The sequence below is a fragment of the Heterodontus francisci genome, chromosome 7, assembly GCF_036365525.1.
Source record: "Heterodontus francisci isolate sHetFra1 chromosome 7, sHetFra1.hap1, whole genome shotgun sequence".
Lineage (NCBI taxonomy): Eukaryota > Metazoa > Chordata > Chondrichthyes > Heterodontiformes > Heterodontidae > Heterodontus > Heterodontus francisci.
This window is the reverse complement of record NC_090377.1, coordinates 58,515,346-58,530,659: the sequence shown is the minus strand read 5'-3', so window position 1 is coordinate 58,530,659 and position 15,314 is coordinate 58,515,346. Positions and strand designations below refer to the sequence as shown.

General features: G+C 40.6%; 1 protein-coding gene across 6 annotated transcripts in view; it reads left to right on the top strand.

Annotated features, from left to right (window-relative positions):
• The window catches only part of tank (TRAF family member-associated NFKB activator), a 97,610-nt gene that overhangs the window by 39,599 nt on the left and 42,697 nt on the right, over nucleotides 1-15,314 (top strand). For 5 of the 6 annotated variants that reach the window (XM_068035247.1, XM_068035250.1, XM_068035249.1 and 2 more), the window contains 3 exons: nucleotides 2,446-2,600; nucleotides 7,589-7,774; nucleotides 13,405-13,478. In XM_068035247.1, coding sequence (XP_067891348.1) covers nucleotides 2,446-2,600; nucleotides 7,589-7,774; nucleotides 13,405-13,478 — 415 coding nt within the window. The remainder of the gene's footprint in view (nucleotides 1-2,445; nucleotides 2,601-7,588; nucleotides 7,775-13,404; nucleotides 13,479-15,314) is intronic. The other variant, XM_068035248.1, reaches the window with a different exon arrangement.

Below are 15,314 nucleotides of genomic sequence, written 5' to 3'. Positions count from 1 at the left end.
GGCATAGAATATTAGAGCAGAGAGGTTATGGTGGAACTGTATAACTCATTGGTTAGGCCACGACTTCAATACTGTGTGCAGTTCTGGTCACCTCATTACAGAAAGGATGTAATTGCACTAGAGAGGGTACAGAGGAGATTTGCAAGGATGTTGCCAGGACTAGAAAAATGCAGTTATGAGGAAAGATTGGATGGCTTGGGTTGTTCTCCTTGGAACAGACAAGGCTGAGGGGAGATCTGATTAAAGTGTACAAAATTTTGAGGGGCCTGACGGGTTCATTCATCTTAGCAGAGAGGTCAGTGACGAGGGGGCAAAGATTTAAAGTGATTGGTAGAAAGATTAGAGGGAAGATGAGGAAAAATCTTTTTATCCAGAGGGTGGTGGGGGTCTGGAACAAGCTGCCTGAAAGGGTAGTTGAGGCAGAGACCCTCAACTCACTGAAAAGGAGTCTGGATATGCACCTCAAGTGCTGTAATCTGCAGGGTTACGGACCAAATGCTGGAAGGTGGGATTAGAATAGGTGGATCGTTTTTTGTCTGGCACAGACACGATGGGCCAAGTGGCCTCTTTCTGTGCCTTAAACTTTCTATGATTCTCAGACGCTTCTTTAAAAACTACCTCTTTGATAAGGCTTTTAGCTATCTGCCTTAATGTCTCTTTATGTAGTTCAGTGCCAAATTCTGCTTTTAACGCTCTTATGAAGTGCTTTGTAATGTTTTGCTACTGTCATGCTAGACCCCCCCCCCACCTGCCAAGAATGAGGCATATTAATTTTGCCATATAGACATTAAATTTCAAACCCTTGCTGAAGTGAAGAAGGGATTTGTTTTTAAAAAAAATCACCAGGTCCTTGGCTGGATAAACATTTTTGCATACCAACAGCCAGTGTTTGGAAGGACAAAGGGGCTATTCCCCGCTCCAATTTAACCCACAATCGACTTTGAACACCAGGTATTGTGGTAAGAAGAGACATTCCACAGCCAGCTAAGACCAGAGAATCCACAAACAGACATGGTCAGACCAGCTAATCACATGACTCACCTGCTTGGCAACCTGGGTTTTTCTGAATTGTACAAACATTTTGAACTGAGAGTGTTTGCTCCTGGACTGAAAAGACTTCTCCTGGCTGGCTCACCACAGCCTCTCCTGTCTGCTCCCATCTCTTTCTCATGGAACTTCAAATTCACTGAAGACACATGAACCCCAGGGAAGAAATGACTCCTACAGTGAACAAGGTTTAACAAGAATACTGGGCCCCAACAAAAAGCAAGATCTACCTACAATCAAGGACTCTACAGTGAGCTCGAAGATCCGTAACAAAAACCCTCTTCAGATATTGCCTCAAACTTTTCCACTTTATTTCTTCTGCTCTGTTATGTCTCTATCTACATGTATTTATTGCGTATGCATGTTAGTGTGGGTGCGTCGTGTATCCGTAGGCATTAACCGAATTAGAGTTTAAGTTTAATAAATTTCAACTTTTCTTCTTTAAACCTGAGGAAGCCTGTTTGTGCTGGTTTCTTGGCCTTATATTTGGAAGTTAGTGAACAAGGATTCACTGAGGGGGAGCTATAAATACAGTGTGTTTAAAATAAAATAAAACCATGTTACGGTAAGACCAGGTGAAGGCTGAGAGGAATCTCTAAACCCCTTTCTCACTGGGTCGTAACACTACGTTAAAGGGACTATATAAATATAGGTTAATCTTCTTTTGCGTTACAGTACTGTCGCAAACCTAATATGCAGTGCCTTCATTTTTTGAATTTCTGTAATAGGCTTTTAATATTTGTTCAGATCCACTGTTTGTCCTAATTATTGGAATGGCAGGAGAAAATTCTTTCTGTAGTTTTGATTATTTTCCTTGCGAAAATCACTTGGCTGCCAGTTTTGTTAGCTTCTTTACTTCATTTCGTTTATTGACATATGTATGTAATCTCTTTTGTAATATTTGCTTAGGTTATTCCATCACCTAAGATTCTGTAAGTTACCTGCATCAACCAATTGCTAGTTTTTATGGTTTGTATATTGTTTATGTATCTGGATTTAGATTCTGTTTCATATTTCTCCGGCAGCAGATTTTGACCTCAATGACATCAGTTTTACATAGAACTGAAAAGGACAGCATGCTCTACCAGTGAATAGTGGTGGAGCATATATTTGTATCTGATGTTGAACACCCATCAGGATGTTGCTGATCAGATGTCCCAACTTTCTTCAGGGAATAGGACACACTCAGTGAAGGATATATAGAAAAACCAAGGTTGTTGTGGAGAGGGAGAAAAAAGATCATTAACGAGGAAAGGGAGGGATCCCTGAATTATGACCATGCAATCTGCCCATTGACATGGAGAATTGATGCATCATGGTCAGTCAACAGATTGTTTTACCAACAACAAAATGGTTGTCACTTTTGCATTCACCTTTTTGGTACTGAACTGTTTACAGGTGATATTCCTGGACAAGCTCAGGTTCTGAACATTTGGCCACAGATCAAAGAGAATGACTTACTGAAAATGAGAAGAAATGAGGCACAGCATCCAGTAACATGTGATCCATCAGATGAATTGAAAGTAGCATTAGAGAGAGAAAGACACTGTAAGGTAAAAGCACATTAATCTGTATTTGCAAATGACTTGAAGAATGCCATCATCTTTACATTTCAATACAGTCTCCCTCTGTCCCTGTCTCACTCATTTTTCTTTCTCACTTACTACTCAAGCAGGGAGGATCATAGCCAAGTCTGATCTGTTCTTAGCAGTTAATTGACAAACATGCACTTCCAGCAGAGATCACTAGCTGGCCTCACACTGGAGTCAACACAGTGGCCGAAGCCAAAGTACTCTACCAGTGCCTCAGCTGAGATGAGCTAACTCGGCTCAAACCTAAGACCTATGCTATTCACAAGATAGAACTTACTCGGCCATCAGCTGTTACCTTTTTCTTTCCCCAGCTCTCTTTATTTATTGGTCATTCAGAATGTCACTGCTCTCTCTCGTTTCATTGCGCGCACACATGCCCCCCTCACCCCCTTTGCATGTGCCTCTCTTCCCCCTTTGCAATACCTTCTCTCTCTCTCTCCTATCCTTCGCATACCTCTCGCCTCTCAGTACGTCCTCACTCTCTATCCCCTTGTACATGTGCATCTCTTTTTTTTTTCCCCCCTTTTTCACATGCAGTCGCAGTTAGCAGTACTTTTGGCTGCCATTGAAATTAATGGAACTGCAATTTTAAATTATGCTGGTATTGATTACCAGGGTGGGAACAGATTCAAAACGAGAGTTCTCTGAGTTTGATTTTTTTTTTAGTGGCATTGTTGTTCATTCCTATTTGTTTTGTTTGTCACGTTTTCAGTTTTTACACCTGATACTTTCCTCTGAATAAGTATCTCTGAACCTAAGCAAGCCCATGCTCCCTTTAACATAATGCATGACTTTACTTGCTCTATATCCAAACAAGTGTAATAAGCTCAGAAATCTTGTCTTTGTACTCTGGTTTACCAGACACAGAATATGTCATCATAATCATTGACTTTGATAGGTGGAAGAATAAATATTCGCTATCTGTGTTTTATGCTATGTTAGTCTAATCTGTTGAACGGTAAACGGGTAAATGAACAATGTTAAATATAAACAGTACATTTACACCAATTTTACATTGTTTCAGCAAGTTCTAAGAAGCCTAAAAATATCAAGGCACTTCTCCTATGCCAACACTTAACATAGAAGTTTCATTGTTTATGAATTTCGAAGGAGCCTGGTAAAGTTCATAAATATAAATCCTTGAAACGTGGTTCTTTAGGTCTTATATCATGATTCACTACCATGGAGTTTTCAGCCATGACACTGTCTGTGGAAGCTCAAGTGGATACCATCTAGACTCTGGTCTTCAGAACCTTCATTCTTGGAGACTGGTGCAGCAGCTGGATAGGCTGGTGGATCGGATTGACAGGTGCTTTCCAGGTGTCACTGATTTCATGGAGTCTGCCTTCCCTCAGATCAGTGAGAATGATGAGCTGCAGGCCTAGGTCTGTGATGATGAGTCTATGGGATGAGTGGCCTCTCTCAGAATGGCAGCAAGTCTGCTTCGTAGTCGCTCCTTCAACCAGTACCCGGAATGGTGCTGCAAGCCTTTATCCTTAACTGATGCATGGTAATTAGCAGGTTCCTGTGCAAATATATTACATACGTAGAATGGTTACAGCACAGAAGGAGGCCATTTGGCCTATCGAGCCTGTGCCGGCTGTCTGCAAGACCAATTCAGCTAGCCCACTTCCCTGCCCTTTGCACATAGCCCTGCAATTTTTTTTATCTTCAGGTGCTTATCCAATTCCCTTTTGAAAGCCACAATTGAATCTGCCTCCGCCACCTTCTCGGGCAGTGCATTCCAGATCCTACACACTCACTGTGTTTAGAAAAAAAATAGTTTTATCATGTTGCTTTGGTTTTTTTTGCCAATCACGTTAAATCTGTGTCCTATGGTTTTCAACCTTCCTGCCTAAGTTAACAGTTTATCTTTATCTACACCGTCTAGACCCCTAATGATATCGAACACCTCTGTCAAATCTCGCAATCTTCTTTTCTCTGACAAAAACAAACCCATTTTTCCAGTCCGTCCTCGTAACCGAAGTCTTCATCCCTGGAACCATTCTCATAAATGTTTTCTGCACCCTCTCTTAAAGCCTTCACATCCTTCCTAAAGTGCGGTGCCCAGAATTGGACACAATACTCTAGTTGAGGCTGAATTAGTGTTTTATAAAGGTTCATCATAACTTCCTTGCTTTTGTACTCTATGCGTCTATTTATAAAGCACAGGACCCTGTATACCTTTTTAACCATTTTCTCAACCAGCCATGCCACCTTCAAAGATTTGTGCACATATACCCCCAGGTGTCTGTTCCTGCACCCCCTTTAGAATTGTACCCTTTAGTTTATATTGCCTCTCCTCATTCTTCCTACCAAAATGCATCACTTCACATTTCTCTGCATTAAATTTCATCTGCTACGTGTCTGTCCACTAGCCTGTCTATGTCCTCTTGGAGTCCATCACTATCACTACCCTCCTCACAGTTTAAGTACTTTCAAGTTTTGTGTCATCTGCAAATTTTGAAATTGTGCCCTGTACACCCAAATCTAAGTCAATATATATGAAGTAATACATTGTCCCAATACTGACCCCTGGGGAACCCCACTGTATCCTTTCCTCCAGTCCGGAAAACAGCCGTTTGCCACTATTCTGTCATTCAGCCAACTTCGTATCCATGCTGCTACTGTACCCTTTTTTATTCCATGGGCCTCAACTTTGCTGGCAAACCTATTATGTGACACTTTATCAAATGTCTTTTTGAAGCCCATGTGTACCACAAGAACCGCACTACCCTCATCAACCAAAAAAACTGTCAGTTAAACATGATTTGCCTTGAACAAATCTGTTCTGGCATTCCTTAATTAATCCACTCTTGTTTCAGTGTACTATATTATATAGACTTACTTTCTTCTTTGGAATTTGAGCAAATCCTCTCATCCCACACATAGAAGCATGAACTATTCCTTGTCTCATATGTTGGAGTAAAATTATTTGTCCCGTAGACACTTTGATACAAAGTCATTCCTTGCATGAGACTGAAATGATTGCAATAAAAGATTAAAATTTCAGATTTCCAGCATTTGTTGTTTTTCCTTTTCATAGAAATAAGAAAGAACTTGCATTTATATAGAGCCTTTCATGACCTCAGGGCGTCCCCAAGTGCTTTATTGTCAATTAATTAATTATTTTGAAATATATGCACTGTTGTTGTATAGGAAACAGATCAACCCATTTTACACAGAAAAGTCACACAAACAGCAATGAAATAAATAACAGAGATCATCTGTTTTTAGGTGTTGGTTGATAAATGTTCATCAGGACACCCATATAACTCCCGCTATTATTTCATTCGTGCCGTAGGATCTTATTGTGTCCATCCAGGAGGACAGAGGGCACTTGGTTTAATGCCTCATTCAAGAAATGGCACCTTTGACAGTGCAGCGCTATCTCAGTACCACACTAAAGTGTCAGCCTAGACTATGTGCTCAAGTCTCTGGATTGGGGCTTGAACCCTGGCCTTCTCACTATGATGCAAGAGTGATACGAGTTACTAAGGTTGACTTGTCTGATTGGAGATTATCGATGACAGGTTGTTGAATCCATTTGTGATAGCAAGGCAAACTGGTGGACAAACTAGAAACCTTTGAATGTGATGCTGGTAATTGCAGTGTTGCTGTGAGGGCATGCTTCATAACCATTTAGTGGAGATAAAGGAGCTAACAACAGTTTTAACACTGAGGTAATTCCCAACTTATGTAACTTGGCTCCGATAGGGGAAAAAAAACCTTGCATTTATATAAATCCTTGCACGACCACAGGACCAAAGCACTTCACAGCCAATGAAATACTTTTTAGGTGTAGTGACTGTTGTAGTGGAGGAAACGCAGCAGCCAATTTGTGCACACCAAGCTCCCACAAACGGCAATGTGATAACCAGATAATCTGTTTTCGTGATGTTGATTGAGGGATAAATATTGGCCAGGACACTGGGGAAAGAAATCCCCATCTCTTCTTCGTAATAGTGCAATGGAATCTTTTATTTCCACCTGAGGGGGCAGCCTGGGCCTCGGTTTAACGTATCTAAAAGATGATAACGCCAACAGAGCAGCACTCCCTCAGTACTGTATTGGAGTGGCAGACCTGATTTTTCTGCTCAAGTTCTGGAATGAGACTTGAACACACAACTTTCTGACTCCGAGGCAAGAGTGCTACCAACTGAGCCATGCAAACACTAATAAATAGGAAATAAAAACAAGAAATGCTGGAAATACTCAGCAGGTCTAGCAGCATCTGTGGAGAGAAGCAGAGTTAATGTTTCAGTGACCCTTCATTTCATACTTCCAGCATCTGCAGCATTTTGCTTTTATACTAATAAATAGGATATCTACTTAAATAGATATCACTAACTTATACAGCATCCCTTTTGCTGATTGTCACACTAATGCTGGTCAATATTTTGTAACTTGATAAGTAGGGGTGGGGGAAGGCAGGGTGTATGAAAAATTTCTGGTCTCTAGTGTCTAATTAATGTCTAGTGACAGTGGCAGACACCGAACTAGTGCCATCCAATCCCCTGTTTCGTCATGTCTCCTCTAAATTTGGCCAAAGTGTTGCGGTTGAACGCTTTTAAAAATTCAGCAGACTCGCAAGAATTTGTACAACTTCCAGTTCTATTCCTTTGCAACAAATCCAATGATGCCCTTATGCTATGATTTTCATGTTGCAGTGACACCCATTGCAAATACAATAATAAAGCACGAGCCATGTATTCAATACAATGCTTCCTTTTGAGACATACCCAAGATGGTCTGGCAGTGGAGTAGAATTGGATTCAGTGTGTGCTCAGCTTCTAAAATTGCATATGTTGGGGCAGTTTATCATTTTTTTTTTTTAGCCCTCTATGAATCTCCTGAATATACTTCTGGTGCTTGGTTATTTTGCATAGTATGTCCTAATACAACACTGGTACAGGTTTCTGTTACTCTTAATTGCTCTGTATTTCCAGGAACAGTTAGCAATTGAAAACAGTAGGTTAAAAGAACAGATAAAGGATTATCAGCAAAAACAAAAGGAACTTAAAAGAGGCATTGAAGAAAAAGACCATGAACTCAGACAGCTGAGAAATGAATTAAAGGAACACACTGACTTCTTCAGACATGGTGAACAGCGCTACTGTAGACCAGACATAAAGGTAAGATGCCAAGATGAGACAGTGATAGAACTTCTCAAAAATGTCCAGATCAGGCACCTGTTGACAAAGCATGTAGCTCCTATAAATGGGAAGCTTGAATTGTTTTTCTCTTACTGGGTACTTCAACTGTTTGGTTATAGGCAACAATGTCTCTAATTCTTTGGGGGGATATGTTTCAAATTATTTTGTGCAGTTGGGTACACACGGTAATTTACAGGAGCTGTCTTGAGCGCAGCTTAGAGGGAACATTGAGGGGCTATGTCCAGTCATCACTTCAAGAACAGTTGTCATAATAAGGACACCAGTGAATCAGAGTCATAGAAATTGAAGGCACAGAAGGAGGCCATGTAGCCCATTGGGCCTGTGCAGCCAGAATAAAAGCTATCCAACCTAATCCCACTTTAAGCTCTTGGCCCGTAGCCTTGTAGGTTATGGAACTTCAAGTGCATATCCAAGTATTTTTTAAATATGATGGGGGTGTCTGCCTTGACCACTCTTTCAGGCAGAGCGTTCCAAACCCCTGCCACCCGCTGGGTGAAAACTTTTCTCTGCATCTCCCCTCGTATCCTTCTACTTTACTTTAGATCGATATTCCCTGGTTATTGAACTCTTTGCTAAGGGAATTAGGTCCTTCCTATCCACTCTATCTAGGGCTCTCATAATTTTATACACCTCGCATAAATCTCCCCTCAGCCTCCTGTGTTCCAAAGAAAGCAACCTCAGCCTAACTAATCTTTCCTCATAGTTCTGCATTCCTGGCAACATCCTCCATAAGTTTCCTCTGTACCCCCTCTAGAGTAATCTAGTGAAGTTGTAGAATGGATTTTTGCTACATGCCAAAATTCTGCACTTGCTTTATTGAACAGTTGCTGACTGATCTGTTTATTTCTGACATTACCTGTTTTCGTTTCTTAACGGGGTCAGTGCATTACCGACTGCTTGCATGTTTCTGTAAACACAAGACTTAATATGATCTGTTTTCCTGTTGTATTGCCTAATTTGTTTTTCAATACTTATAAAATGCAGTATAGCAGCAAATGAGGCCTAATAAAATTTTCCTAGTGAAAAGTGCCCTTTTTGGTGTTTTTCACTTTTTCTGTTGCTTTTTTGGCAGCTTGAGTGTTGGTGTCAGTTTTAAATATTTTATCAAATGGAAATCAGCAAAGGAAGAGAGATTTTATTGCAAACGAAATTTGCCTTCATAGTAATGGTACCGCAAGCTGTTGGTAATGGGTGCAACGGACCTGAAGTCTGTCTAGATTTAGGTCTTTAAGAATCTGCATGTTATATTTTTTTTTGTGGGATCGCTGCACCATTAGTATAGTACATTAGTTAAACTTAAAAGTGATTATATGTTACAGCTAACTACTTCTTCTTTTTCTTCTTTGGCCTCCTTGTCTCGGGAGACAATGGGTAAGCGCCTGGAGGTGGTCAGTGGTTTGTGGAGCAGCGCCTGGAGTGGCTATAAAGGCCAATACTAGAGTGACAGACTCTTCCACAGGTGCTACAGATAAAATTGATTGACAGGGCTGTTTCGCAGTTGGCTCTCCCCTTGCGCTTCTGTTTTTTTTCCTGCCAACTGCTAAATCTCTTCGACTCGCCACACTTTAGCCCTGCCTTTATGACTGCCCGCCAGCTCTGGCGATCGCTGGCAACTGACTCCCATGACTTGTGATCAATGTCACAGGACTTCATGTCACGTTTACAGACGTCTTTAAAGCAGAGACATGGACGGCCGGTGGGTTTGATATCAGTGGCGAGCTCGCTGTACAATGTGTCCTTGGGGATCCTGCCATCTTCCATGCGGCTCACATGGCCAAGCCATCTCAAGCGCCGCTGACTCAGTAGTGTGTATAAGCTGGGGATGTTGGCCGCCTCGAGGATTTCTGTGTTGGAGATATGGTCCTGCCACCTGATGCCAAGGATTCTCCGGTGGCAGCGAAGATGGAATGAATTGAGACGTCGCTCTTGGCTGACATACGTTGTCCAGGCCTCGCTGCCGTAGAGCAAGGTACTGAGAACACAGGCTTGATACACGCGGACTTTTGTGTTCCGTGTCAGTGCGCCATTTTCCCACACTCTCTTGGCCAGTCTGGACATAGCAGTGGAAGCCTTTCCCATGCGCTTGTTGATTTCTGCATCGAGAGACAGGTTACTGGTGATAGTTGAGCCTAGGTAGGTGAACTCTTGAACCACTTCCAGAGCGTGGTCGCCGATATTGATGGATGGAGCATTTCTCATGTCCTGTCCCATGATGTTCGTTTTCTTGAGGCTGATGGTTAGGCCAAATTCGCTGCAGGCAGCCGCAAACCTGTCGATGAGATTCTGTGGACACTCTTCAGTGTGAGATGTTAATGCAGCATTGTCAGCAAAGAGAAGTTCCCTGATGAGGACGGAAAGTACAGCTAACTGATCATAGCCACTTCTGTACATACAGATTGCTTTGCAAGTGTAGTGGGCAACAAACATTGGGCTGAATCTTGCTGGAAGTATAATGGCGTGTTAATGACACACACCATTATTAATGCACAAATTAGCCATCAAGTTCAGAGGATGATGAGAGACGCTGTAAGTTGCAAGTCTCCAGAATTTGCTGGTTGATTTATGTCACTTCGCTGTTCGCTTCGCAGAAACTGCATCTTGCCGTTAGCTTCTTCTTTATTTTTAAGAATTTTCTGGATTTGCACATCAACTGCAATTTAAACTTGCAGAAAGTTAGGACTGGTGATTAAACAACATGATAATTGGTTGTATAATGCCAATCAATCTCTCTGGCGCAGAAATGGGAAAATTTAAACTGTTCTGTCCTATTCCTGCATGTAATCGATCGATTAATGGAGATTTTAACAAGTGTCAATTTAAAATTTTCCATTTTTTTTCCATTCTGTCTCTTTTGTCTCTCTGTCGTAATCTAACTTTTCTTTCGCTCTTTATTTTTCTTGCAGTGCCTGATTTGACTCTCATTCACCCTCCATCATTGCCTTGTTTCTATCGCAATCCTTAAATATCATTGGTTAAGGAGATGCACTGTTGGCCTTGCTGTACACTAAGGTCCCAGATGCCCCACTGCCCTCGCCACACTGTTATCAGCTCGCGCTTCCTGCAGGTTATGATGCAAATTTTTTTCGAACTGAAGGATGCAGGAAAAATGTAATGATGTGCACAGAGATGCACTGCTCCAGCAAAAATAGGCCCATTATCTGGTGTTGGCTATTCTAGGAGGGAAAATAACTTTTTTCTTGATTCAATCTTGATCTTTGAACCCCACTTTGACCCTTTTGACCAATTCAAAACAGAAATTGCTGGAAACACACAGAAGATCAGTTAGCATTTGCAGAGAGAACATACAAATTAATATTTGGTTGTTGCCCCTTCTTCAGAATGTTTTGCAGAAGGGTCTGGACCTGAAATGTTAGTTTTCCCGTTCTCTCCAAAGTTGCTGACTGGCATGCATTGTGTTTTCAGTATTTTCTGTTTCTATTTTAGATTTCTAACATCTTCAGTATTTTATATTTAACTTGACTAAATTAAATGGCAAAGACTTTTTTCACCTAGTGTAGAACTGTGCTGTCAATACAAAGAAGTGGCAGGTCTAATTGGACACCATTCATCCAATGAATGACACAATAATGGAAATGATGCAATCCAGTTAACCTTGCATGAATGGCAAGTGAGATCGGACCAATCAAAAAACAATAGTTCCCACAGTGTCCCTATACTCATTATAAAAACAATAGTTTGTTTGTGCCTCTGTTCCTACAGACTTTGTCTGCTTGTCTTGTACTTGCTAATTCTTATTCTATTTATCGGTCTTGTGCTCTCTCAATCTCTTAGCTTTTGTCTCTTATATTTTGTTGTCACCTATTTCAGACTTTTATTTTTGTCTCTCTGTCTCTCTCTTTCCCCCCCATCCCCCCCCCCGAAATGTCTGCTCTTCTCATTCTCTCTCAAATGATTCCCACTGTCTCTATATGCCTTGACACAATTTTGCTTTTTCCCTATCTTTTACTTTGTCTGCCTTTTACTGAATTTATATTTCTCTATGTATGTCTATTGCCCTTTCTGTTTGTGTCTTAAACTTTCTCAGTCCACACTGATATATTCAATGGTCTGACCCTCTGGCCATAGAATTTACTTTTTCTTCTTGGATACAAAGGAGAAGATTCCATCACAATATGGTTGTTCAGTTTCATACCATGGGCACTCTCCCTATGCAAACACCATCTGGACTGAATGCAAGATGGTGAAACAAAGGGTAAATGTGGTGTCAAACCACCACAGAAGCATTTGAAATGGGCCGTCAAATGTTTCCATCATTATCCCAGGTGGCATCTATCCATCTGACATGGGTTGGGGTTTCTTTTGTTAATTTTTTTTCCTGAAAAGTTGGAACCTGTTTCTAAGGAGACTGGGGAAGATCAAATATCCACCTTAATCCTTTTCCTACTCCCAGTCCTGAAACTGAACACTCTAAGGAAGCTTGCAATACAGTGCATGTCTCCCACAAGCTTGTACAGATTCATGAGAAGCTGGGTTAGGGTTGCATGGTGGTCATGAGTCGGAGCTAGTGAGGAGCAAGGGCCAGGAAGAATGAAGTTTGGTAGAGTGCTGATGGAGGGTTTAGGAAGGGTCAAGGCCTATGAAGGCATAGAAGAGCTTGGGAGCCTTTGGGGCATGAGATGGGCATGGGCTCATGAATGCTCGTGTTGAGTCTGGGAGCACACCGTGGAGGCTGGAATTATTTAGAAGGAAATCAGGGAACACACAGAGAGGACAGAAATACTGTGGGTGGTGTATATTATCCTGCCTCCTTGAGGAAAATGGGCCTCTGGTGGCCACAGACACGACAAATGCTGAATTTTTTCATCTCATTAGCAATGTTCGAGAGCATGGCTTTGTTGGTCATGTGGTATCCTCTGATCAATCAGATCTCAGAAACTGAGCCCACAGGGAATGAGCAGGATATAGACAATTCTTAAAATTTGGAAAAATTAATTTATATATAGAGTTGTCAGAAATTATTTCTGAAATTTTAAATTGGGATACAGAAAGTAGTCTAAAAGCTGCACACAGAAGCTGAGCCCCAAAAATCCGATCTGCAAAGTCCAAGCAATTTAGACCTTTTAGAACTTACTACTTATTTACTTGTTTCTCCTGTATGAATGTTGTTACCTGGAAATTTGGAGAGGGTTAATCTTAGCACTGTTGACTCATTGGCAGATAATTCACACATTAAAACTCCAAGATCTGTTGGTATCAGCAACCTGAGGTATATCCAAATTAATCAATGTGGATTTGAGCTTTAAAAGTGCCCCTCACCTTGTGAAAGTACTGAATCATATTTTGGATTAATACTTGTAGTGTGACACAATTTCAGCAGATGGTGCTCACTGATCATCTACACTCAAGTCAGTTGGAATTGGCAGTTCCAGTCTTGCAGCATACATTGCATTAGCTGTTATTTTCACCATAAAGTGTTTAACATATATTCTATTTGGAAGAGTGTGCATATCTTCCAACTGAGCTGTGTTCTCTCAGTGCAATGGTTTATTCTGCATCTTATTTTTCAATATTGTCTATACTCCAAAGCAAAATTTAATCAATCGGGTTAAAACTGTTTATATTTCAAGGTGAGCTGGAAGATGGCTGAATCATCACCCAAGAAGGCTGTTCCTTTGGCAGGGACTGATCATCCTCTACACAAGTATGATTTTTTTTCCCCTCCTTCAATGGAAAGTTGTTTTATATAAATAATATACTTAAATAAAATAAACCCTCATCAGTGATGAAGCCTACTACTGTTTAACAAAAAAAGCAGTATTATTATGTTGTTCATATATTCTACTGACGCAACAAATATTTTAGTTATGTTGATCAAATGTAGCAACATTTCAAGAAGCTCGGTTTCATGAAGACTCTGTTTCCAACACCAGTAACATTCTTTGAAGTTGCAAGTTTATGTCTTATTTGCTGAATCTCTCACACATGACACCAATATATGTAATCAGGTAATAATGGTGAAAGAGAATGATAGCAATTAAAGAGATCTGGCCAAATTAAGTAGATTGGCTAAAAATGGAAGCTGGGAACTGTGGAGGAACAGAGATTTAAGGCTCTAGTTACAGAAATGACAAAATGCTCAAGTACAAAAAAAATGAAGAGGCTAATGGAATGTTGCCGTTTATCTCGAGGAGGCTGGGAAACAAAAGGGTGGACGTTGAGCCTCTGATTAGTCCCCATTTAGATATACTGCATTCAGTTCTGGACACTGCATCTCTGGAAGGATATATTGGCCTTGGAGGGGTGTAGCACAGGTTCATCAGAATGAGAATGGGGCTAAATTGTTAAGACAGTTTGCATAGGCTTTGATCTAATTGAGGTGTTTCAGATGGTTAGGGGAGTTGATAGGGTAGATCAGGCAACCATTCTCTGCTACCGATGTTAGAGAAACTTCCAAGCCTGTTTGTGAAGAAGTCATTGAGACGAGGATGCTTTGGTGGACTCTGTTTATTGCTTGCCACAGAGCTTACTTCTCCACTCCTACAATACCCAACACCTGTTCGCCCTATTACCCTCAACTACTAGGTATTTAACACCTGAGGTGGGGCTCAGAGTTTGCAATGAATATGCAGTGAGGCTAATGCAAAAAGATTTAGTTGGCTTAACTCTTATTAACATGCACAAAGAAAGATGTTTCAAAGCATCAGTTGTACAGCCTCTCATTTGGGTGAAAAAATGTTGCTCAAGACTCCTTTTAAATAATCTTTCTGGACCTGAAAGTTGATGGGAACGGGCAGACCAGCAAATTGATATCCTTGGGACCCTAATCAGTTTTTCAATCCCTGCATATGCCATTTTGGCAAGGAAACAGTCTGCACATACTAAAAGTTTGAGGTTCATTCTTTAACAGCCAGCTTGAATATTAATTTAGTGGATTTTATAGTGCCTCCTTTTGTGAAGACAGCATACCATCCTGGTATTCCATAAAATTTTTTCTGAAAATGTAATATTGATTGTTCCTCTTTATACTGCAAGTGTCAAGTGATGTATCTACCATTGGAGCTAATGTTTGCTATAAAGAACATGTTTTTATAGATTTGGACTTTACAAATGGGGCAATGCTTTCAATCTCATCCTATATATAATGAGAAAACTGTTAATAATTAAAAGTCTTGCATATTGTATAACATATATCTCTAAGTGGTGTATTAAATCTGGCTGTAGCAGAATAAAAGCTAAGTGTCCCACTTTTCTCATTGACTTAAATAAACAACGTAAGCATGCTAATCAGCTGAAATTTAGATCAGCAACCATCCCCCGGTTGAAGAAATACTTGAAAGGCTGCAATTTCAATAAATCGCATGCCACATTTCTTCTTTCAAGCCATTCTGACTGTCATTTTTAATCTGACTTAGCTGAATAGAAAGCTGTACAAGTAACATTTATAAGATAAATCAATTTTTAAAAATCCGCTAATGTCATGGAAGTTGTGTATGTATTTCTCTGCCTTAATAAGGTACTCCTTATTCCAGTACGATTT